This window comes from Callospermophilus lateralis, chromosome 6, assembly GCF_048772815.1.
Source record: "Callospermophilus lateralis isolate mCalLat2 chromosome 6, mCalLat2.hap1, whole genome shotgun sequence".
Lineage (NCBI taxonomy): Eukaryota > Metazoa > Chordata > Mammalia > Rodentia > Sciuridae > Callospermophilus > Callospermophilus lateralis.
Window position 1 is genome coordinate 15,354,396 of NC_135310.1, and position 23,415 is coordinate 15,377,810.

General features: G+C 37.6%; 1 protein-coding gene across 4 annotated transcripts in view; it reads right to left on the reverse strand.

Annotated features, from left to right (window-relative positions):
- The window catches only part of Esr1 (estrogen receptor 1), a 379,003-nt gene that overhangs the window by 193,008 nt on the left and 162,580 nt on the right, over positions 1 to 23,415 (reverse strand). For 3 of the 4 annotated variants that reach the window (XM_076858121.2, XM_076858123.2, XM_076858122.2), the window contains exon 4: positions 6,678 to 6,794. The exons of the other annotated variant lie outside the window; for it this stretch is intronic. In XM_076858121.2, the coding sequence (XP_076714236.2) occupies positions 6,678 to 6,794 (117 nt within the window). The remainder of the gene's footprint in view (positions 1 to 6,677; positions 6,795 to 23,415) is intronic. 4 annotated transcript variants of the gene reach the window in all.

The window sequence follows — 23,415 nt, forward strand, 5'->3', positions numbered from 1 at the left end:
CACCAAATATCTTTTATGCATCTATTGAAGGGATCATATGGTTTTTTGTCCTTATTTCATTGATAAATTGTATCACACTTGATACATTATATCACATTTGTTGATTTGTCATGTTGAGCCTGAAAGTGAATCCACACAACCACAGCCAACGGATATTCAACCAAGGTGCTAAGATACACATTGGAGAAAGGACAAACTTCTCCATAATGGTGCTGGGGAAACTGGAAATTGGTTATCTATGCACAGAAGAATGAAACCAGACCCCTACCAATCACTCAGTAGTTACAAAAATCAACTCAAAAAGATTAAAGACCTAAACGTAGGACCTGGAACTATGAAAATACTAAAAGAAAACATAGAGAAAACATTTCCAGACATTGGAATGAGCAAGTATTTTTTTAACACGATCCCAAAAGCACAGGCAACTAAAGCACAAATAGAGAAATTAGATTACGTCAAACTGAAAAGTTTCTGCACAGCAAAGAAAACATGCTAAGTGAAATAAGCCAGACTTATAAAGTCAAGGGTCAAATGTTTGCTCTCACTTACAGAAGCCAGAGAGACAGAAATGAAAGAAATATTGAAAAACAAAAAGTTGGAGGGACCTCACGAAAATAGAAGGAAGACCAATAGAGTAGAGAAAGGGGATCAAGAGGGAGGGGGAGGGAGGGCCATGGGGAGTACTGGAATAACACACGGGGATAACATACGCTATGTCTATGTATTTAGCAAAACACACCAGAATGAATCATAAATATATGTAATTATAGTTTTCTAATTAAAATAACAGTTATAATATTAGAAAGAAGATCTGTAGATGAAAACAAGCAGCCCAGGGGATACAGAAGGGGAGGAAAGGGAAGGTACTAAGGAATGAGATTGATCAAATTTAGTTGTGTGCAAAAACAAATGTAGCATAACGAATCTATTATGTAAAATTCTAATGTGCTAATAACAATAAAAGAAAGAAAAATGACAAATAAAACAACAAGTGCTGATGTAAACGTGAAGAAAGGGGAAACCCTTGCATACTGTGGGTAGGAATGTAAACTAATCATTATGGAAAATGATTTGGAGGTTGTTCAAAAAAGTAAAAGCTGTACTGCCATATGATCCAGCAATTCCACTACTGGGTGTACATCAAAAGGAAGGATGTATGTTGAAGAGACCCCTGCACTCCCACGTTTACTGTAGCATTTGTCTTCACAAGAGCCATGAAACATGATCAACCCAAGTGTCCATCAACTCATCAGTAGAGTAAAGAAAATGTGGTACATAGATGCAGTGGAACACGATTCAGCCTTTAAAGTGGATAACTTGTCATTTTTGTCAACAAGGATGAAACTGGAGAGATCATCATGGTTACTGAACTAAGCCAGACACAGAAGACAAGGGCCACATGATAGCACTCACATGTAGAATGTGAAAAGGCTGATCTCATCTTAGAGCAGAGAGTGGGACCCTGCTTGGCAGAGGTGGAGAGAGTAGAGGAAGGGAGGGACAGAGCGAGGTTGGTTGGTGGGTCCCAATTACAGTTAGATAGGAGTAAGAAGTTCTGTTGTGCTAGTGCATCTCGGGGCAACCATAGATAATGATAATGGATTTTGTGTTTCAAAAAACTAGAAGTGATTGAAGGTTTTCACCATAAACGTTTGAGATAGATATGATTTCTCTGATTTAAACATAACAATATATCCATGAATCAAAACATCCCATGGTACACCATAATAAGCACAATCGTTATGTTTTTAACATGTCAGCTTAACAAACAAATTTAGACTTTAGAAATACATAAACATAAAGAGATCAAAACAAACATAAAGTCGAATTAGAGCAATGTTTTAGTTTTTTTTATTGTTTTGAAATCGTCCTAAACATTAGATTGCAAGATTGTCATCAAAATAAAGATGAGTTGACAACTACTACTTTGTCTTAAATTTCTTTTAATATGTTGTGATGAAATAAAACCAGGATAGTTAGTGCAAAAGTCCTGCACATCAATTAACATCTTCATGCCAACTTCCTGGACTACAGAAAAGAGAACCTTGCCAGCAACTTGCCTCTGTGTCTATTGTAGGGAAAGAACTTTAATGAACCTGTGTAAATCTCTGGCATCATAAAATGATAATCATCATTTTATATAACCTCATCATGCAACTATATCCAGTGTATGACATAAAAATGACTTTAAAAAAGCATATGTGTCTGAGCCTAGGTTTTTATTCTTCAAAAAGGAATTAAACAATTTTACCTAGTGGAAGTAATGAAATTGTGTTTTTCTTCCAATAGAAAAAAAATAGCAGCATTCAGACATGTTGTTCCTTAGTAAGATAAGAATTATTTTTGACAGAAAAGATAAAATAGCTAATGCTTCTATGGTAACTTTAAATTTATAAAGTATTTTCCTGTGTTATGATTTGTGATCTTCATGACAAACTGGTTGAGTAGAAATTATTTCATCCTACGTCCAAGAGCAGTGAAGCTCATAAAAGTGATTTAATGGGGTTGCTCAGCTAGTCTGGGGAGGGGTCAGTATTGAAGTCTTCCCTTTTCTTGTCAAATTCATGGGTAGCAATATATACTTTGAAAGTCAGATGGGCTGAGTAATGTTCTGGGTTGGGCTAAACCCAGGAGAGGTTGGCTAAAGCTCTGGACATCCATTCTGATTCTTCATTATTTGAGCCATCTTCCAAGCTTGTCAAATCTCAGATTTTCTGGATTACTATTTACCACTTCAAATGCACCTTTGCAATGTGTCTTCTTTGTACTATGAGGATACTGATGGAAGAGACTAGGCTTATTCATATTCACTTCATCCACAACAACTTGCATGTAAGACAACTGAAACAGATACTACTCCAATGAATTAAGTCAATTCACTTTTGCAAAATATTTTTATTAAACACCTACTTTGTGACTTGCTCAATACTAGATCAGTCAACAAGACAGAAAGAACTCCAGACTGCCTCACAGAGTTTATGAACTAGAGAAGACACACTCTGAACAACAACAGAGATGGAATCTCAGAGACATTTGCTGTGGAAGCTAGAATACAGGACCCAACCCAATGCAAAGGAACAGGAACTAATTTTCCAGAAAGAAAAATTCCTGAACTATTTAATCTGCATTCTTAAGGCTGAAGGGAAATGAGGCAGACGAAGAAGAAAAAAAATACTCTAAGATGGAAAAACATCCCCTGAGGCCTATCTTAAATCCCTCATCTCATTGAACTATCATAACTCAGAAGCAAATCTAATCATGGGATTTAGGCAGGGAGGACAGTAGGTAATCAACAGATTGATTAAAAATTTTTTCATGTGGATAAATCCTGCTCTCTTAGATCTTTAGAATACATCTTCACAAATGTATTCAGCCTTGCTATTAAAGCAGAAGGTATGTTATGTGATTCTCTGAAGCCAGAATTTTTATTTCATATATAGAGATTTACTATTCTGTTGTAGCTCAGTAGTAGAGTGCTTGCCTAGCATATGTGAGGCACTAGGTTCGATCCTCAGCATCACATAAAAATAAATAGAGATTTACTATTCTAATTGGCGACTAGCCTGGTTAAGAAACTGGATTGTTAATGAAACTAGTTGGAAAACGTTGTAAAGATTTATTTAGTCACAGCTGTTTTTTACAACTGCAAATTTTATAGTTAGTTATTACTGTACTTCCAGTTGTAAATTAAGTCTTTATTCATTGGGATTTCCAAGGAGTTGTTATACAAGGTGCCATGAGGTTATATGTGCTATGAGGATATATTTTATAATATCCCATATTATAAAAAACACAATAAATTATATTGCTTTATGGAAAGTACTTTATTTTTAATTTTTTTTTAAATTTTAGGTGTAGATGGACACAACACAATGCCTTTATTTTTATGTGGTACTGAGGATCGAACCCGGGTCTCGCCTGTGCTAGGCAAGCACTCCACCCCTGAGCCACAATCCCAGCCCATGGAAAGTACTTTATACATGTAATTAAAACGTGCTATTCTTGCAGCCTACTGTTTTATGGTAAAACTTGGTTCAAAACTCATGTATATACATAAACTTCCAGAAGGACACATTTTCATTATATGTGGATAAGTACTGAACAATCATTGAGTCATCCCAATGGGATATTGTTACATAATGAATTATGTACTTGCAAATTCATATTTTGAAACCCTAACTAACTCCTAGGACCTTAGAATGTGACTGAGTTTGGAGATGAAGTCTTTAAAAAGGCAATTAAGATTAAACAAGGTCATAATAGGTAGGGTGCTAGTTCACAGGCCTGATGTCTTCATGAGAAGAAGAGACAGCAGGAGTGCGTGGGCAGAGAAAATGTCATGTGAGGACAGAAAGGTGGCAATCTGCCAGCCAAGGAGAGAGGCCTCCAGAGAAACCAAACCACCAGCACACAGACCTCAGACCTCCAGCCTCCAGAGCTGTGAGAAGATGAACTTCTGTCATTTCAGCCACTAGGTCCAGGGTGTTTTGTCATGGTAGCCTGTTATGACTGAATTGTGTCCTCCCAGATTTAGATATTGAGGCTGTAGCCCCAATCTGACTACCTTTGGAATAGGGTCTATATAGAGATAATTAGGGTTATGTAAAGTCCTAAGGGTTAGTCTCAAATCCAATGAGACTGACATCCTTATAACAAAAGGAAAATACACCAGGAGTGAGTGGCAGAGAAACGGCCATGTGAGTGAGATCATCCAAAGCCTGCAAGAGATGCCAACACCAGGAACATATTTTCTAGCAACTTGACCTTAGACTTCTTGCCTCCAATAATGTGAGAAAATTACTTTTTATCATTTGAACCAACTAGTTTATTTTTGCTATGGCAACTCCAGAAAACTACACAGATACATATTTTATGGTCATAAATATACATGTACAAGTATATGCATGCTGACTGTCCAGGTAGCATCAAATTATTTAGATTTCTATTTGAAAACAGTGAGAAAGATTTTATTATGACTTTACAAATTGGAATTTTTGCAAGATTAAAAATGAGGATGAATAATTTATGTTTTTGTAGCCAGACTGTATCTGAATATTAATTAGAAAAAAGAATTGTTTTCAAGAAGTGAAGTCAATGTATGGATACCTTCAAATTTATAAGCAAAAAATATTTAGGACCTATTCACAAGTTTATTATTTCAGCTTCTAGAGACAATAAAAAATCTTGGACTTATCTTACCTACAATCGCCAAAGAATATTACATTTGGACTCTTCTGTTTCAAATTAAACTTTTCTTATATAGCCATTATCTTTTATCATTTATCAAGTTACCTTAAGAAGCTTTTTGTGGGCTTAATTAAGTATGACTAATTTTCCAATGGTACAAAGAAAAATTAATTCCTTAAATATTTAATCCATTTATGACTCAAAGTGTCATTTTCTGAATGCGGCTATTCAATTCTTAGAATTAATTACCCTTTGAATTAAAGCTGATTTTTCAGACGCTCAAGACATATAGTCACATCTCATAACACTGCTTAAATTCAACACTTCATCTGCTCACCTAGAAAATGTATTCTGAATGCTGTATTCAAAATCACAACCTGACCATGGAAAAAGGCTTTTTTTTTTTTTTTTTTGTAAGTTGGTAATGACCAAGTGTGCCTTCATCCTCACCTCCATTCTTACTTAGGTTTCCCTCTCCTTTCCCTTCATCCAGGTGTGAGTGAGTTAAAAGTTAGCTGCCTTCTATCTGCAAAATCACTGTTCTTCTTCATTGTAACTGTGTTCTCCTCAGCTCATCCTGAACCTCGCCTGCTTCCGAAAGTCGTTCCCCAGGGAAGACAGTAGACCGCACAGTCATTGACCCCTCCCTGCCTCCTGTATCACTGTGGAACACGGAAAGCATCCAGGACTTAATTACACAGCGCCTATTTGTTCTCCCCAACTATGTTTGAAGGCTATCCAAAACCAGGAGCAATGTTCTTCAAGAGGACATTCCCTAGAACACACGGGGATCTTAAATAGGAGCATCTAACACCCCCCAGAAGTGGACTCCAGATTCCCATACAAGAAAACTGCAGGACTGAGCACGAAGCACCGGGAAACCACATGTACACACTTGAGCAGCCACACAGGAAAGATAACCACATGGGCACGAATCCTGAGAGCTCGGGGATCCGTTAGTGCTCAGTGGGCATTTAACATCTCAGCACTGAGATTATAAAATGTGCTGCTTGACTCAAGTTCCAAAGGTGAACAATCCCTCTGACTGAAATTCAAATCCCCTAAGGTACATCAAAACATCGCACCATTATAAATTAGTATTTAGTGCTCACATGTACAAGTGTGAATCGAGGGGGAAGTTTATCCTTAGATACCGTTTTCTAGCAATAGCAATAGAATCGGTAACTGAAAAAATATTTCCAGAATAATTCATTGAGCAGTCTTCTTTGCCTTCCACCACTCCTCCCACACACCTTTGATTTAAAAGACAATTATTTACATTGCAAATATGGAACACAAAATGGCATGTTAGAATTTCTAGTTCCAGCCACTTTCAATTGCTTTGAAATAAAATACATTTGTTGAAAAGAGAAATAGGAAAAAAAAATGAATTAAACACACTAAACTCCTGGTGGCTATGTAAATGGAAATCGCCAGCCCTGGACAGTAGGCAAGTTCGGCCAGAATGGGCACCACGGCAGGGTACCTACCACCTTTCATCATCCCCACTTCATAGCATTTTCGGAGCCGGCAGGCCTGGCAGCTCTTCCTCCTGTTTTTATCAATCGTGCACTGGTTGGTAGCTGGACACATGTAGTCATTATGCCCTATTGAAAGCAAGAGGACAGAATTAACATTATTTCAAGGACCTTACAGGGAAACTGCTGGATGATGTTTTCATATCACTAACTTGGCTTTCCCACGTTGCCACCTTGATCTGCCCTCCTTCTCTCCATGCTAAGTGCAAATAAACCTCAGCTGGACTTAATTTCTACCTCACCAGATTGCTCCAGGAGGTCTTTGGACAATCACCTTCTGGAAGCTCACACAGCCTAGATAGAGCTGTATCACGTCTCACCTGTGCCCCAAAGGTCAAGGTTCTCGGTGGGTGAGATGTTTTGTCTGGGTTTTGTGTTTTTACCCAGGCCACTCAATAAAATTGCCCAAATAGAGCTGCTAGAAATCAGATTTTAATAATGACTTTCAAAGAGGTCCTTCCTAAAACAGAAATTAAAGGATCTTTAATTAGATACTCAAATGAAACACAGAAGACCTAAATTCAAGCGGGAGGGTGCTGGTTGTCCCCAAGGTTCATCCTTGAGTTAGTCGGTCACTTACTCACTGGAGGGTAAGCAGAGCAAACTGCTGGACAGCTCTGGGCCTCCCTTTCCTTCTCTCTAACCTAGAGACGATATGGTGTCCACTACCTAAATTATTCTGAGACTCAAATGGGAGAATACATGTCCACGTGCTTGCATCCAGTCAATCACAGGAAGTTTCTACTCTAAGATTCAGAAGTCACCTCCACTTCTTTATCCATTAAAAGAAGTCTGGTTTGTATTGTGCAGAATATTAAACTTCAGTAATTAATAAGTACTTTTTTATATAAGTCTAATTGTCTTAGGGAAGTATCCTGAATTTAGACTAATATGTACTGTTTAAAAACATGTTTCCCATTCTCCCACCCCCTAAAACTGAATGTATACATACCACCCTCTAATTCAGATTTTCTGCTAAAGTCTTTATCTTCCCATTTAGTAAGGACGAGATGCATCATATAATGAAAAGTTTTAATACAGATCTCTTTGTTCTTTATTCAACATAAGAGTCAAACTTGATTAAATAGGGTGGAGGGGGGGGGCTTGACAAGAAATGTTGGCCTTATAAAACTTGTTCCTCCATCTTTAGATATACATTATAAAAGTTACTGTATAAACAGACTTCAGCTCAAATTATCATCTGCATTTTTCTATTGCATAATAAATAGAAACCAGAAAACTATTCAATGGAGTTGTAAACTTGGAACTTTGGCAAGAGACCACACACTGCCTCAAATATCCAGGCACAGATATTATTTTTAGAAATGTCCTTATTAATAAGGACAAATTGTGGAAGTAATAGAGCCAGGAACGAAATTTGTCTGAGCAGATGCTAACTCTAAGCAAAAAGTGCATTTTTCTGGTACCAAAAGATATGGTTAGTGTTTGGTCTTCTATGGGGTTTATTCAGAATACATTAACGTATTTTAGCTCAAAAAATGAGTATACATTAAGTTAATAATGACTTATGCCAAATATTATGTTGACTCGCTTTCTCCCCTAAAAGCAGGTGTTTTGCAAGCCAGAGGAAGATGGGAGAACTGAATAGGATGACAGGCCAATTGGCTAAACCTTCTATTTGGATTTGTTATCCACTGGATATGCTTATCTTTATAGAACCAAGTGAAATTCTTCAACTAACATGTTTAATATACAAAAAGCACTGGATTTGTGCAGTTGAATTCATTCCTTAACAAGAATAAAAACAGATGCACAACGGAATCACTTCATAATGCAAACCTATTTTGACAAAGCTGGGTTTTCTTTTACCTGAAATACATTAAAAAGCATTGATAAACTGATGAGAAGAAATATTTAATAGCACATATTTGATATCTACAATTAAAACAAATTCTTCTTTTTTAATTTTAACTTGATATTTTTAGATACACATGATAGTAGGGTGTATTTTGACATATTATTCATACATGGAGTATAACTTAATCGAATTAGGATCCCATTCTTGTGGTTGTACATGATGTGGAGATTCACTGGTGGTGTATTCATATACAAACATAGGAAAGTTATGTCCCTTCTTAACCAAATACCAACAACAACTATTATTAGAAGAAGAAGACCAACAAAATAATATTTTTTTCCTTAATGAGTATAATTTGGTCAATGGGTGTTATTAAGGCAATTGATTTAATTTGCTTTAAGAGGAAATTCTTCTTTAAATCTCATTTAATCTTGTGGGGAAAATACTCCAGAAAAATCCTATTGAAGTACTTTTTTAAAAAGCCAGCTTACACCAGTGATATTTGCGAAGCATTCGTGTGTTCACTGTAGAGACCCAAGAATCTGCATACCTGTGACTAACGGCTGAAGCTATGAGTCATGTTCAGGTGAAGTTTTTTTCCAAAATAATAATCACTATTTTCTTGTCCACCAAAACACAAAAATGATAACTAGGGATGTAACTCAGTGGAAGAGCACTTGCCTAGACTGCACCACACCCTGGGTTCAATCCCCAGCACCGCAAAGGTAAAGATCAAAAGTAAATAAAAATGAGAAACCTTTGGGGGAATCTATAATTTGAGTAAAAGGAAGTAGAGGGACAGCAAACAACCAGAGAGCCAGAGAGTGGGGGGAGAAGACACCTGTACACAAGAATCATCAGGTTCTCGGGGAACAGAGGATTCACATGAACTTAGCCATCAGCATGTCTGAGTTCTTTTCTCTTGATTTTTTCTTTTTCCTTCTCTTATTCTCCCCCTTTTGGTAGCAGATGATTTTTTTTTCTTTGTTACCATCACTCAGAAAGTCTACATTTGTTAGTTATGAAAATAAGCAATTACCCATAATCAGAGATTTAAAAGGAATATGAACACAGGCCATATAAAATAAGCAGTAACATGAGAGAAACCCACTACTGTGGGTCTTTCCTTTTACCACCTTTTCCTTGGTACTTTCTTGACAGTCATCTCAGGCCGAGTTTCTTTCCCAAACTTCAAACCTCTATGTCCACCTGCCCTCCGTCCATACAGACTTGACTCACAGACTCTTCAGAATGAACTTGTCCCAGTGGGATTGACTGTCTTCTTGCCTCAGCAATGTGTCCATACCCACCACCCCACCACAAGACCAGAAAATGGGTGTTATTCTAGATCTTCCCTCTTCCTCAGTGAACCCTCCCTCCATACCCCTCATCCTACACATGTGCACAGACACATGCACAGAGAAATCAAATCCATTATTTTCTAACTTTTTCAAAGCAGACCAATTTCTTCCCATGCTCACCCTCACTACTAATGTCTACACCATCTCCCATCTGGATCGTCACAACAGCCCACTGTGTGATTCCCTGCCTCCAACTTTCCCCTGTCAACCTTCTCACCATGTAGCCAATGATTTTTTCAAAATCACACACCATGCTACCACTATCCTGAATTATATTCTCACTTGCCTCCAAGGACTAAGGATAAAATCCAAAAATCCCAACACAGCTTACAGAGCTCTTCCCAGCTCCTCCTCAGATTCTCTCCACACTCCCTAAGCATTCCTGGGTTCCAGCCATGCCTTCTGTCCAAACATGTCAAGCTCCTGTCACTCTCAGGGTTTTGCAGGGGCTCCTTTTCCTGGTGGATACTGCACCTTCCCTACTCTTGCATGGGGGTTCCTGTTCATCTTTCAAGTATGCATATGAGATATGGATTCCTCTGAGAAATCTACTCTGCCCCTCCAATCATGCCTAGTTTATGTCCTATTAGTACTTACTACATTGGACTTGATTGCTTTTCTCAATTCCTGGATGTGGTTTAGGCATGACAAGGATGGACCATATCTGTCTCATCCATTACCATGTGCTCAGCGCATTCTCAGGCACACAGTGGAGTTTAGTGAGTCTGTTGGATGACTCAAAGAAAGATGCTAATGTTCTGTTGCCCCCTCCTTCATCCTGTCTGAGGAGCACAGGCTTCTTTTTGTCAGGGTTCTATAAAGAAAGTAATGACTGACAGAAAAGCAGTCATCAAGAACACAAACAATAATAAAGGCTGAAGAAGATGTGAAGAAAGAGGAAACCTTTACCCTGTTAGTGGGATTGTAACTTAGTACATCCACTATGGAAAGCAGTATGGAGGCTCCTCAAAGAGTAGCATGGAACCACCATACAACCCAGCTATACCACTTCTCAGCATTTATCCTGAAGAATTAAAATCATCTTACTTTAATGGTACATGCATACTATCTATGTTCATGGCAGCATAATTCACGATCGCCAATGTACGGAACCAGCCTAGGTGGCCGTCCAAAGATGAACGGATAAAGAAAATGTAACATACACACAATGGAGTTTTATTCAGCTGTAAAGAGAAATGAAATTATGTCATTTTCAGGAAAATGGATGGAACTTGAGAGTATCATGTTAAGTGAAATAAGCCAAACTCGAAATGTTTGCTCTCATATATGGAACCCATAGAGTAAAAAGGAAACTAAAAGTTGGAGGAATCTCATGACAATTGAAGGGAGATGGGGAGAATAAAGGAGAGGGACCAGAGGAGGAGAAGAGTAGTGAAAAAGGGGAAATACTGGGGAATGATATTGACCAAATTATATTGTTGTATTGTGTGCATGTATGAATAGATGACAACAAATACCACAATTATGTACAACAATGATGCACCAATTAAAAAAAAAAGGTGTGGAAAAAAGGAAGCAATGACTAAGAAGATGATGACCCTGAACAAAGTAATGGCTGCCACACCTCAGGATCCCAAAACTCAGGCCCGTGAGAACAAGAGTAAAGATGGCGGAGGGAACAAAGGAGCTTAGGGAGGGGAAGCTGCTCTTCAACTCTGACTGGGGCCAGACAGGAGCACAAAGGTACAGTTCTTCCCCAATGAGAAGGTCAAGAGCTACATTAAACAGTGTGTGACCCGGGAATTATCTTCATTGTGACGCTGCACTGATATGAGCGAATTTTATGATTACAGACCCTGCATCTAATAGAAGAAAAAGTAGACCCAAATATTCATCATATTGGACTAGGCACTGGTTTCCTTAACAAGATTCTGGAAGCTTCTTCTCAGCAAAAAGAAAAAGAAAAAACAATGAGGTGAAAAGAGAGTCTACAGAATGGGAGCAAATTCTTACTACACACACATCAAATAGAGCACGAATCTCCAGGATATGTAAAGAACTCAAAAAACAAACAACCCCATCAATAAATGGGCTAAGAAACTGAGCAAACACTTCTCAGAAGAGGATATACAATCAATCAACAAATATATTTTTAAAAATGTTCAATACCATTAGTAATTAGAGAAATACAAATCAAAACCACTCTAAGATTTCCTCTCTCTTCAGTCAGAACGGCAGTTATTAAAAATACAAGCAACAATAAGTGTTGGTGAGGATGTGGGGGAAAAGCTCACTCATACACTGCTGGTGGGACTACAAACTGGTGCAGCCTATATGGAAAGCAGTATGGGGATTCCTTGGAAAACTGGGAATGAAACCACCATTGGACCCAGTTATACCAATCCTTGGTTTATACCCAAAGGACTTAAAAACAGCATACTACAGGGACACAGCCACATCAATGTTTATAACAGCAAAATTCACAATAGCTAAATTGTGGAACCAACCTAGGTGCCCTTCAATAGATGAATGAATAAAAAATTGTGGTATATATACACAATGAAATAGTACTCAGCATTAAAAGAGAATAAAATCATGGCATTTACAGGTATATGGATGGAGTTGGAGAATTTCGTGCTAAGTGAAATAAGCCAATCCCAAAAAAACAAAGGCCAAATGTTTTCTCTGATAAGTGAATGCACATCCATAAGAGGGATGGAGTAGAGCATGGGAAGAATAGAGGAACTTCTTCGGATAGCGCAAAGAGGAGGGAGAGGAACAGAGCAGGAATCGGGGTAGGAAACATGGTGGAATAAGATGGACATCGTTACCTTAAGTACACGTATGAAGATACGAATGATGTGACTCTACTTTGTATACAACCAGAAAAATGAAAAATTGTGCTCCATTGTGTACTATGAATTGAAATGCATTCTGCTATCATGTATAACAAATTAAATAAATGAATGAATAAAATTAGAAAGCTAGTAGATACCCAGACATACTAAAGATTACAAGGGTTCTTGTAGAATTTTATTAGAGGTGCACTGGTGTGATCACTATCTCCAAACTAAGGGAAACAAACAAAAAATAAAAAACTGCTTCATGATTTTACAAAATCCTACAAGATTAGCCCTGGTTCATCTCATACCACAGAATACATTTAGCTGTAAAAATAATGAGTCTGTGCTGTTATATTCCAAAGAAAATAAAAATCCTCATAAATAAATTACAAGGTCAGAGGACTAGTAGGAAAGAATGAACACCTTGATTGAAGGGTTTCTTGCACATAAAAGATATAGACTGCTAAATGTCTCAATTTATAAGAGAAGCTAAAGTTCAAGTGTTCTACTCATGGCTTAATAGCTAAATATGAAAATATTAAAAATGTTTGCTTCAATCATAGCCTCTAAAGCTGAAGATCATTTTGGCAATAAAATAATACAGGTCTGTTGACGTATGTGTGCAGTGTAGTTATTTTTCCACCATTTTATTACTTCCTAAGTTTCTGCCATCAGAACTGTATTTGAATGGGGCTTTCCAATGTCCTTATCTCCAATTGACACATTTCAAAGTGCTCTACAGCTCACAACACTCCTAAGGAAGTACCCACACAGATTTAATTCATGACCTCCAAACGTCAAAATATATGATATCAGCTCTTATTTTATGATTTTTTTATAAGTGAGCTCACTAAGAATATATACAGTACTCTGAAAAAAAAGCATTAAAATCAAGGAGGTTTTCATGAGATTAGGCAAGAAGCTAATTATGAAAACTGGGAAAACAATTTGCACCATTAAGGAATAAACACTTAACACTTCTTATCAACATGTGTAAGCATTTAGCTAACAGTTCATATTTTAAGGCACATAAATCAAAATGAATTCTCAAGGATAAATTAACTCTCCAATTTTAAGCATCCACACATCAAACAAAAACCAATTATACTAATCCTGAAAACCTCATTGAAGAATTCAACACAATAACATTTTATTTTCAAAGTCTTTTTCTCTCGTAACTAATGTAGCTACCATCTATAAAGCTTGGTTACCTTTCCATTCTCTTTATTAAAGGCTCTTATGGACTATTTGCATAAAATTAACAAGTTTATTAGAATTTAGAAGTTGTGTACAAATAGTTTAAATTGCCAAATAAGATATCAATTCTGGATTTATTTCCATGAATAATGCATATCATTTTCACAACATTGTAAAATCAAAAAATCGTTCACCAAACTATCCTAAATTGGGGAACATCTGCATTATTCTCTAGATACTAAGGTACATGAGACAAGTCAAACACATGGTTTTGAGCTTTTGCACTTGAAAATATAATAAGAATCCATTGGGGAATGAATGGACAGAGCTCCGTTGCACAAGGTAGCAACCAGCAAGGCCTGAGCAACTGCATTTTGTAACAGAGTTTTCCGTAAATGGAATTCCTAAGGAGGCATACACCTCTTCCTGCTTATTCCTTTCAAACCTGTACTACTTCCTGTCTGGAAGCCCTGTCAGGGGTTTCTCTGATATTATAAGAAAATTGGCCTTTGTATTTACTAAGTTCATGTGGCAGACACTTGATACTATATGAACTGTATCATTTAATCCCCCAACAACTTTATGAGGAAGGGATTATATTAATCTCCATTTTACCAATGCAAAACTTTGATATATCAAAGTTTTAAACTCTGTTCAAAGCCACATAGCAAGCAAGTGGCAGATTTTTTTTAAACAGGATTGAACCCAAGGGTGCTTAACCACTGAGCCACATGCCCAGCTCTTCTAATTTTTTATTTTGAGAGAGAGTCTCCCTAAGTTGCTTAGGGCCTCCCTAAATTGCTGAGGCTGACCTTGAACTTTCGACTCTCCTGCCTCAGTCACAGAGTGGCTGGAAATACAGACATGCACCACCACACCCAGCCACAGATGACTTATGAACCAAGTTCCCTCATCTTAGAGATTGAATTTGTTTCCATTCTAACAGCCTTCACACATGGTAGGCTTGACTTCCCCAAAGTGCAAGATCTTCACTCAAGAACCATCATCTACTTTCCAGAAAGTGATCATGATAGGATCCTCCACAACAACTGACCACAGAGTGTTCTGATTCTTAGGATGTACATGCAAAGAAAGTAAATCATGAGGAGTTAAGACAGCCAAGCCAATGCTATTGTCTTCTACTTAATATATCTGCAAATTACACACAAAAATCAAACTAATATTGGATTCTTTGAGCAAATTTTTTTTTTTACTTACATCAAAGGGATGAAATATACAGTCCAACTCTCCTGGACATGACTGTACAGGGAACAGAAATCTTCCCCTATATTCAACTCAGGAAAATATGGACCTCCTGCATTAACTGCATCCCCCTGTCTCAGGAATGATGCCATATATTGGTGGTGCCAAACACATTATTCATTGTCACCAAGGGAAGAACAGGTTCAAGCAGTGATATTGTCAGGGCCCACTAACAAAAAGAAAATGAAGACTAGCAGGGATTTGTCATAGAAATAAGAGTTCAAAGATTTTTAAGGGAAAGTAGGAATGTATAACTGTCATAAAAAATGAAGGATTCAAAGAAAAATTATACCAAAATATGTACTAATCATCTTTGAGTAGTAAAGGAGATGAGGCGGAGAGAAGATGTGAAGTTTTAAATACCTTTGCCAAATATTTAGAGCCAAGGGGAAGGGGAGGAGAAATTCAAAGAGTCTGATGGTTTGTGCCAAGATGTCTTGAAAGTTGGTCGTACTGTTAATCAGAAAGAGGATCTGATCTGAGAGTGGGGATAGGAAGAAGCATGGGACAATTTTAAGCATTTTATAACTGAGATCTCAATAATACACCAACCAACTGTGCAGGAGGCCATAAATTCAGTATTAAAGCTTGGAAGTCAGATCCAAATGAAGTTGGAGGCCAAATTACCTAACAATTCCTCTTTCAGGAAGATACTCAAAAGAACTGAGGGACTGGAAATGTAGTTCAGTGCTAGACTGTGTAGTTAGCATGTACAAGGCCCTGAGTTCAATCTCAGGACTAAAAAAATTAAGATTATAAAAGGATTGAGAGCAAGGACTCAAAATTCCATGCCTATGGCAACATTACTCAAAGCGACCCAAAATGAGAAATAACCCAAATGTCCATCAACAGATAAATAAACAAAATGTAGTATGTAAATACAATAGAAAGAAAAACAGTAGAATGAATCAGACATAACTTTCCTATGTTCATTTATGAAGTGAATCGCCACATCATGTACAACTACAAAAATGGATTCCTAATTAGAATAATTTATACTCCATGCATGTATAATGTCAAAATATACTCTATACATAAAAAGGACTAACTAAATAAATAAATACAATAGAATAGTGTTCAGTCTTAAAAAGAAATGAAATTCTGACATATGGTTTAAAATAAATGAACCTTGAAAACAATGCAAAGTGAGAAAAGCCAGACCTAAAGGACAAATATTCTCTGTTTCCTCTTGTCTGAAGCATCTAGAAGAGACAAATTCATAGAGACAGAATGCAGAACAGCTGTTCCCAGGAGTTGTGGAAAAGTGGGGGAGGGAGGGTTACTGTTTGATGGGTACAGAGTTCGAATTTGAGAAAATGAAAAAGTTCTGGTTTCACAACACAAATCAATTAATGCCACTGAACTTTACTTTGAAAAATGATTGAAGTAATCAACTTTGTTATGTTTATCTTGCCACATTTTTTTTTTTAAAGTGAAGTTGGAGTTGTATGAAGTATCTCCATGAGGAGGGCAGGAAAAGGAATCAAAGTTACATGCTGTGAGTCTGCCTGTTCCGATCCCCTTCCTTGCACCAATCTGGCTTTCTGTCTCATCTGAACGACACAAGGAATGAGTGAGGTTACTCTAATTCCCAGTTACAGAAGTCAGAGACTGAGACCCCAGGAAATCGACAGGTTGAGCAGGGCATTGGCTTTTCCATGGTGGACCATGATTAAAATCCAGGTCTGTCTCATCACTCGTCCTTTTCCCAGGAATACTACCTTGGTTGATGAAATGGAAAGAACTCAATGAATACTGATTCAGAACACATAAATATTAAGTTATACTTCATAACAAAAATAGAGTACCCAACGGAATGACTATATCATCAAAAGGGATTTCAGAAGCAACAAGGTATTTATTCCCAGAACCACTGGTGGTAACACTTCCATGATTATATCTCCTAAAATATGAGAGCTCAATCCCATGACAAGTATTTATCAGTGGATTTGGAAGATGGGTAATAAAAATCTTTATGGAAAATGTCTTAGCACACTCCAGCATAGAATAAGAAGAAAGAGCAGAAAGCAAAGTACTGATGAAATAAACAAGAAATTTACATCCTGTGGAAGAAGAACTGCAGTATTATGTTTGGAAATAAATTTTGACTCAGATATTAAAGCAAATATTCTCCGATTTACAGCCAATGCAATGTGCCAAACAAAATGAAATAAAATTTGGCTGTCTTGATGAACACATTCCTAAAAATCCAGCAAGGACATTCAATGTGCCATGATTTGAATGATTTCACAACCACATCTGTACGTAATGGCATCCAAATAAAACCAGCATGCCTTAATAATGCCTCCCAAATTATATTTTTACACCAGTCAAATCTAGTTAATCTTATCAGTGAAAACATTACCTCCAATTGGCATTTTGTTTTTATTTTTTAAGTGAAACAAAAAAATACTATTGTCATCTCAGAATATTTTTAAAATAAGATTTAAAAAAAAAAGAAAGAAAGAAAGAAAGAAAGGAATTCTAGGAAAGAAAATAATACTAAAAAGTTTCTTTTTCTAAATGAAAATGAAGTAATAAGGAAATCTTTGTCCTCACAAGACCCTAGTCTGTTAAAATTTTGGCTGGGGTGGGAATGACATGACACCCCCCCCCGCCCCTTTTTGCCCAACCTCTTGATTTCATCTGCAAAACCACAATTGTTTTAAGCACCTGGCACAGGATCAAACCAACAGCTGCAACAGGGGAAAACATAATGAAATCAGTGACCACCATCTCATTGTCATACTCAAGACAATGAATGGCTTTCAAGAATGCCTCTCAGAGCTCCACAAATAAGTGCTGATCTACATCTCAGAAAAAGACCTTCTGAAAGTGCTCCTTCTGGGACGACAGATAAGCATCAAACAAAGAGCAGAGAGGTGACAATTGGTGAGATTAGTTCAATGGCAGGTGGCATTCAGCTCCCCTTTGGATTGCTCTCCTTTTCTCTGTTCAATGGTTTCCAGAAAGTTCTCCAAGCTTTTTTTTTTTTTTCCTCCTACTTGGGCACCTTTCAAATCCAAACTCTGGTATGTTCAAAAGTAGTAGAAATAACTTCAAAGTATTCTTGTCTTCAGCTGAAGAAGCAAGGAAGAAGAAAATGATCTGGTGATCACAGCTTGAGGGTAAAACTCAGAGACCCTGCACAGGGCCGTGTTTCCTGCCCTGGATCTCTGGAATTATGAATAAGCACATTTCCCCACCCTCTCATTTCTGGGTCCTTTTGGTACTTTGGAACAAAATGGAAAAGCTGTTGACTAAGACTTGGTGTTGAAGGTCCCTCAACTGCCACATCTCAAGGTTCCCTTATGGAACTTTGACCCTCTAAGCACTAAAATAAGTGCTTTCACCCATCTTCAAGGTCTCCCCCAAGTTTACTTAGTAGGTGAAGTTCCTCCCAGGCATCCTGACCCCAGTAACAATGAGGACCTTCTGAATCAATAGGCAGAGGCTACTGTGGCACATCTATAGCATGAGTTCAGTCGTCCCTCCCCTTTTAAGTTTGTTCAATTCTCTTTTAAAATAAGGAAACAAAACGAGAGCTAATCTGTCAGATTGAGAAATAACCACTAACATTTTTTCAATTTAGGTAACACTTTCTCTTATCTAGTAGAAACAAGTGAATGTTGGTTTTCATTCATTTTTAGGGGCATTGAACCATTAGAAATGTTTGTTTGATAAAAATAAACCAAATCTGTGTATAGGGAGAAATGTTTTCCACGAATGTGTATTTATTTGCATGGAAAATTTAACCCAAGAGTATAGACAATCTCTTGTATTTTACAGTCCTCGTGGTTGGGGGATAGATTCTGTGACATAAGCTGCAGAAAGTGGCCCTGGAGCCTGGCAGAAGGCAGAGTACATGTGGTTGCTCAGGCAGTCAGTGCAAAAGTGGTACTAAAACTCGTATTTCCTGGGCATCCAGACCACTCCAGACTGTGTGGTCATACTGCCCTGCTGGGAGAATTATTCCAGACAAGCCTCATCACAGCATTGCAAAAGAAGTGTTCTCATTTCTCAAGGATATTTAGCTTCTCAGTCAACATTCCACTTCACATTTTAGCTGAGGAGAACAAAAGAGCCAGAAAAATCTAGAATCTCTTTGCTTCCCTTTCCAGAACTAGTCTCAGGAAAGAAAGAGGCCCAGCTGTGTGGCCTGAACATGCTATTTAATGTTTGCAGGCCTCACCTAGGTCTGCCTCTGTGAAAGGAAAGATGGGAATCTGCTAATCATTATGGTCCACTCTAGTTCTAAACCTTCTTCTTCTCACTCTGCTGAGGTCCACATTTTATATGTCTTCTTGATATTCCAGATTGGTGAGATTTTTGCCACTTCCAGTAAGTGGCTGCTGTACCAAACTATAGGGATATAGGCATATTTGGGGAATGCTTTAGTGTTAGAAGTATCAGACTTGGGTTTGAGGCTCAGGCTCCTTGTGCTCCTGGGCAAGCTAGGCAACCCCTCTGGGCCTTCTTATGCCCTAATATGATTCTTTTTTGGGGGGGTGGGGGGAGTATGGGGGATTGAACTCAGGGGCATTCAACACCTGAGCCACATCCCCAGCCCTATTTTGTATTTTATTTAGAGACAGGGTGTCCCTGAGTAGCATAGTGCCCCGCCATTGCTGAGGATGGCTTTGAACTCACAATCCTCCTGTTTCAGTCTCCCGAGCCACTGGAATTACAGGCATGCCCCACCGTGTCCAGCCACTGCTGCCTCTAGTATGGCTGCCATATAGACGGAGGAGATAATAGATACAAACACTGTGTCAACCATTAAACTTTGTAACAGTAGCAGGTATCACTCCATAATATGGAGCCTCAAAAGAGAATGAGAGCCTACATGAATTGATCTAGAAAGATCTCTAATCTAAGCTATTCAGTGGGAAAAGTCAGGCACAAAATAACGTGTATGCCATAATGTTATTTATAAAATGTTACCAAAATATGTGTGCATACAAAAGTAATTTTCAGAAAACGTAATAGTGTTTGCCTATTGAGAAAGGAACAGTGGATTTGGTATGAAACAAGAAGACCTTAACTTTTCATGACATACCATGTTGGATTGCTTTAACTTTTAACTTTGTCTACTAATCTGCTGATGTTTATTAATAATTAAAAAGAAAAAATAGGACTGGGGATGTGGCTCAAGCAGTAACGCACTCGCCTGGCGGCGCTGGGTTCCATCCTCTGCACCGTATACAAATAAAGATGTGTCCACCGAAAACTAAACAATAAATATTAAAAAATTCTCTCTCTCTCTCTCTCTCTCTCTCTCTCTCTCTTAAAAAAAAAGAAAGAAAAAAATATATTGGAAGTTTTTGAAATCAACACCAGCCTAATGTCAATCTTCATTTTCTTTTCTGGCTCAGCTCCCATCCCCTCCAATCCCCTCCAGTGGTCATTTCTCTTTTCTCTTATTTCTGATAAACCTTGTTCATCAAGAGGAAACTATCACACTTCTCTTACATAGAATTTTTTTAAAAGGCTAAGCACAAGCTGTGTTTTCCAGCTCATCCGGCAAAGAACAAGCAGAGGTTTCTCAAGGATATTTAGCTGTTCTGGTCTGTGGGGTCACAAGACCATCTGAGTGTGAGTCTCCACCTTTCCAAGCTGGGCCATACAACCCTTATTTCCAGCAGACCCAAATCTTTATCCCTGAGAGGCCTTGGTGTCCTCTACATAGAGAGGATGGAGTCATCCTAAACTTTAATCCTACACCTAGTGGTATAACAGGTAGCATGTGGGGCTTTGCCCCATTATCCACTTGGCAATCAAGACTAATCCCAGACAGCTCTGTGTTCCCCTTCCATTGCCTGCTAACCTAGAAGGACAATGGTCAGAGAGCAGTCCTCATTCCAAGGTCCCTTCCAGAAGCACTCCTCCTTTTATGGGAGACCACAGAACACAATAGTAAGAGCCAGGCTCTGCAATTTGACTAGTTTCAACCTTGGATTATTTTTCATATAAACCTCAGTAATTACAGAGTTGACCTCCTAAAATTTTGTGAAGTATTAAATGATATTAGATGCATGTAAAATGGGTAACATCAAGCCCAGGGCAGGGTAAACCCTCATTAAACATTAACCATCATTATTATTAGATGCTAAATCTCCACATGGCACAGCTCAGGGACAACATCTAAAAGACAATAACTTCAAGCCAATCTATAATAACCTATCATTTCCTAGTATACAATCTGGTTTTACCTGTAAGTAATTCTCTTCACATCATATAACTTGCAAGGCTGCATTTATGCAGTCAAGTGTAAATCATATAAAACTCTTGGTCACATGCAAAAAAAAAAAATCCTCCATAGTCAGCAAAAGGCTAACTGTCAGAGCCTTATGAAACTTCTAAGGCTTGAAAAAGCAGGCTGAAATGTAAGAAAAACAGCCATTTATTCAATCCTCTTGACAAACTACGTCCAAACACCTATTTAAACAACCAAGAATTACATTCTAACTTGTCCAGAACTATGTGAAAGTCATAATATGCCTCTACTATAGATGATCTAACATAGACTAATAATTCACTTCGGGGCTGTAAGGTAAATGCAGTTACCTCTTCTCTTAAAAAGTAAAAGGTACATGCTCACCTACAGTCTCGGGGAAGCCCAAATCTATGAAACCCATCCGTGAACACAGAATGTATTGTTCCCTGATTCTTGTTACTGGAATTTTCCTAGGTGCTTACAATTGAGAACAAGGAAGACAGACTATATTTTATTTAACAAAATATATTTCAAGAGGTGTTAAATTTGGCATAATTACTTCTTTGCAATCTACTCTCTTTCTACTGATTAATAATTTGGTGTCATTCCAAATTCCCATTTCAAAGTAGCAATTATGAAGGTTATTATGAAGTTTGATTTTCTTTTTTAATTCACTAAAAAGGCTAGGTTTATGTGGAAGCAGAGCCCACTTTCTGAGAATGATCTCATGAAAAGGAAAGATTATATTCTTGGTGTCACTATCAAAAACACAGCAAGAAAAATAGGGTAGTAAGACTCACCTAGTCCCATAAAGTATATTTCACTAATCTGTAGAAATAACAAATTTCAATTTAAATTGTTGCTCTCATTCTGTACTTTGCAGTTAAATACTATCTTCATTCTTTAAATATATTTTAAGTAAGGAAATGCTAGTTAGAAACTTTATCCAAAAAATGATTCAGCAATAAAAGAAAAATGAATTCATCCAAGAAATTTTCTCAGTCTCTGCTATATATAAGAAGAGATGTATTTGTGTACTTGATATTACAGAGACTCAAAAAAACTACACTTGCTCACTTTTTTTTATATAAGGTATTGAATTCAGGGGCACTTAAACATTGAGCCACATCCCCAGCCTTTTTTATTTTTTATTTTTGTATTTTATTTAGATACAGGGTCTCACTGAGTTCCTTACAGCCTCAATAAATAGCAGATACTAGCTTTGAATTTGCAATCCTCATGCCTCAGCCTCCTCAGCTGCTGGTATTATAGGCATTGCCATTGTGCCCAGCCTGAAGCTTAACATTTTAAGGTAAAAAAAAAAAGCATAAGTGATAAAGATTCCAAGTCTTTATTAAAAAAAAAACTCTAATCTCTTGTTTTTATAGCACAATGGTAACTAATTTTCAAATTCTGGTTTTGAGAAGTAATGGGTATTTTTCTATGTCTTACTTATTTCATGTAGTTCAATGTCCTTAAGATTCATCCCTTTGTCACAAATAGCAGCAACTCTTTGTTAAGAATAAATCCTATCAACCAGGCACAGTGGCACATGCCTGTGATCCCCATGGCCTTGGAGGCTGAGGCAAGAGGATGGTGAGTTCAAAGTCAGCCTCAGCAATTTAGAGAGGCCCTAAGCAACTTAGTGAGAATCTGTCTCTAAATAAAAAAGGGGCTGGGGTTGTGGCTCAGTGGTTGAGTGACCCTAGGTTCAATCCCTGGTTACCCACCCCCCAAAAAAGAAGAAATAATATTATAATACACACACACACACACACACACACACACACACAGTTAAGGAGAGAGAGAGAGAGAGAGAGAGAAGGATACAGATGTTGGTCAAAGGATAAAATGTTGTATGTAGGACAAAAAAAGTTTACAAACCCAGAGTACAGCATGGGTGACTGTAGTTAATAATACAGTACTATACACTGGAAGTTTTCTGTGAGTAGATCTCAGGTGTGCTCACCACACACAAATTATGGTAGTATATGAGATGTGAAGCAATGGATATGCTAGCTCAAATGCA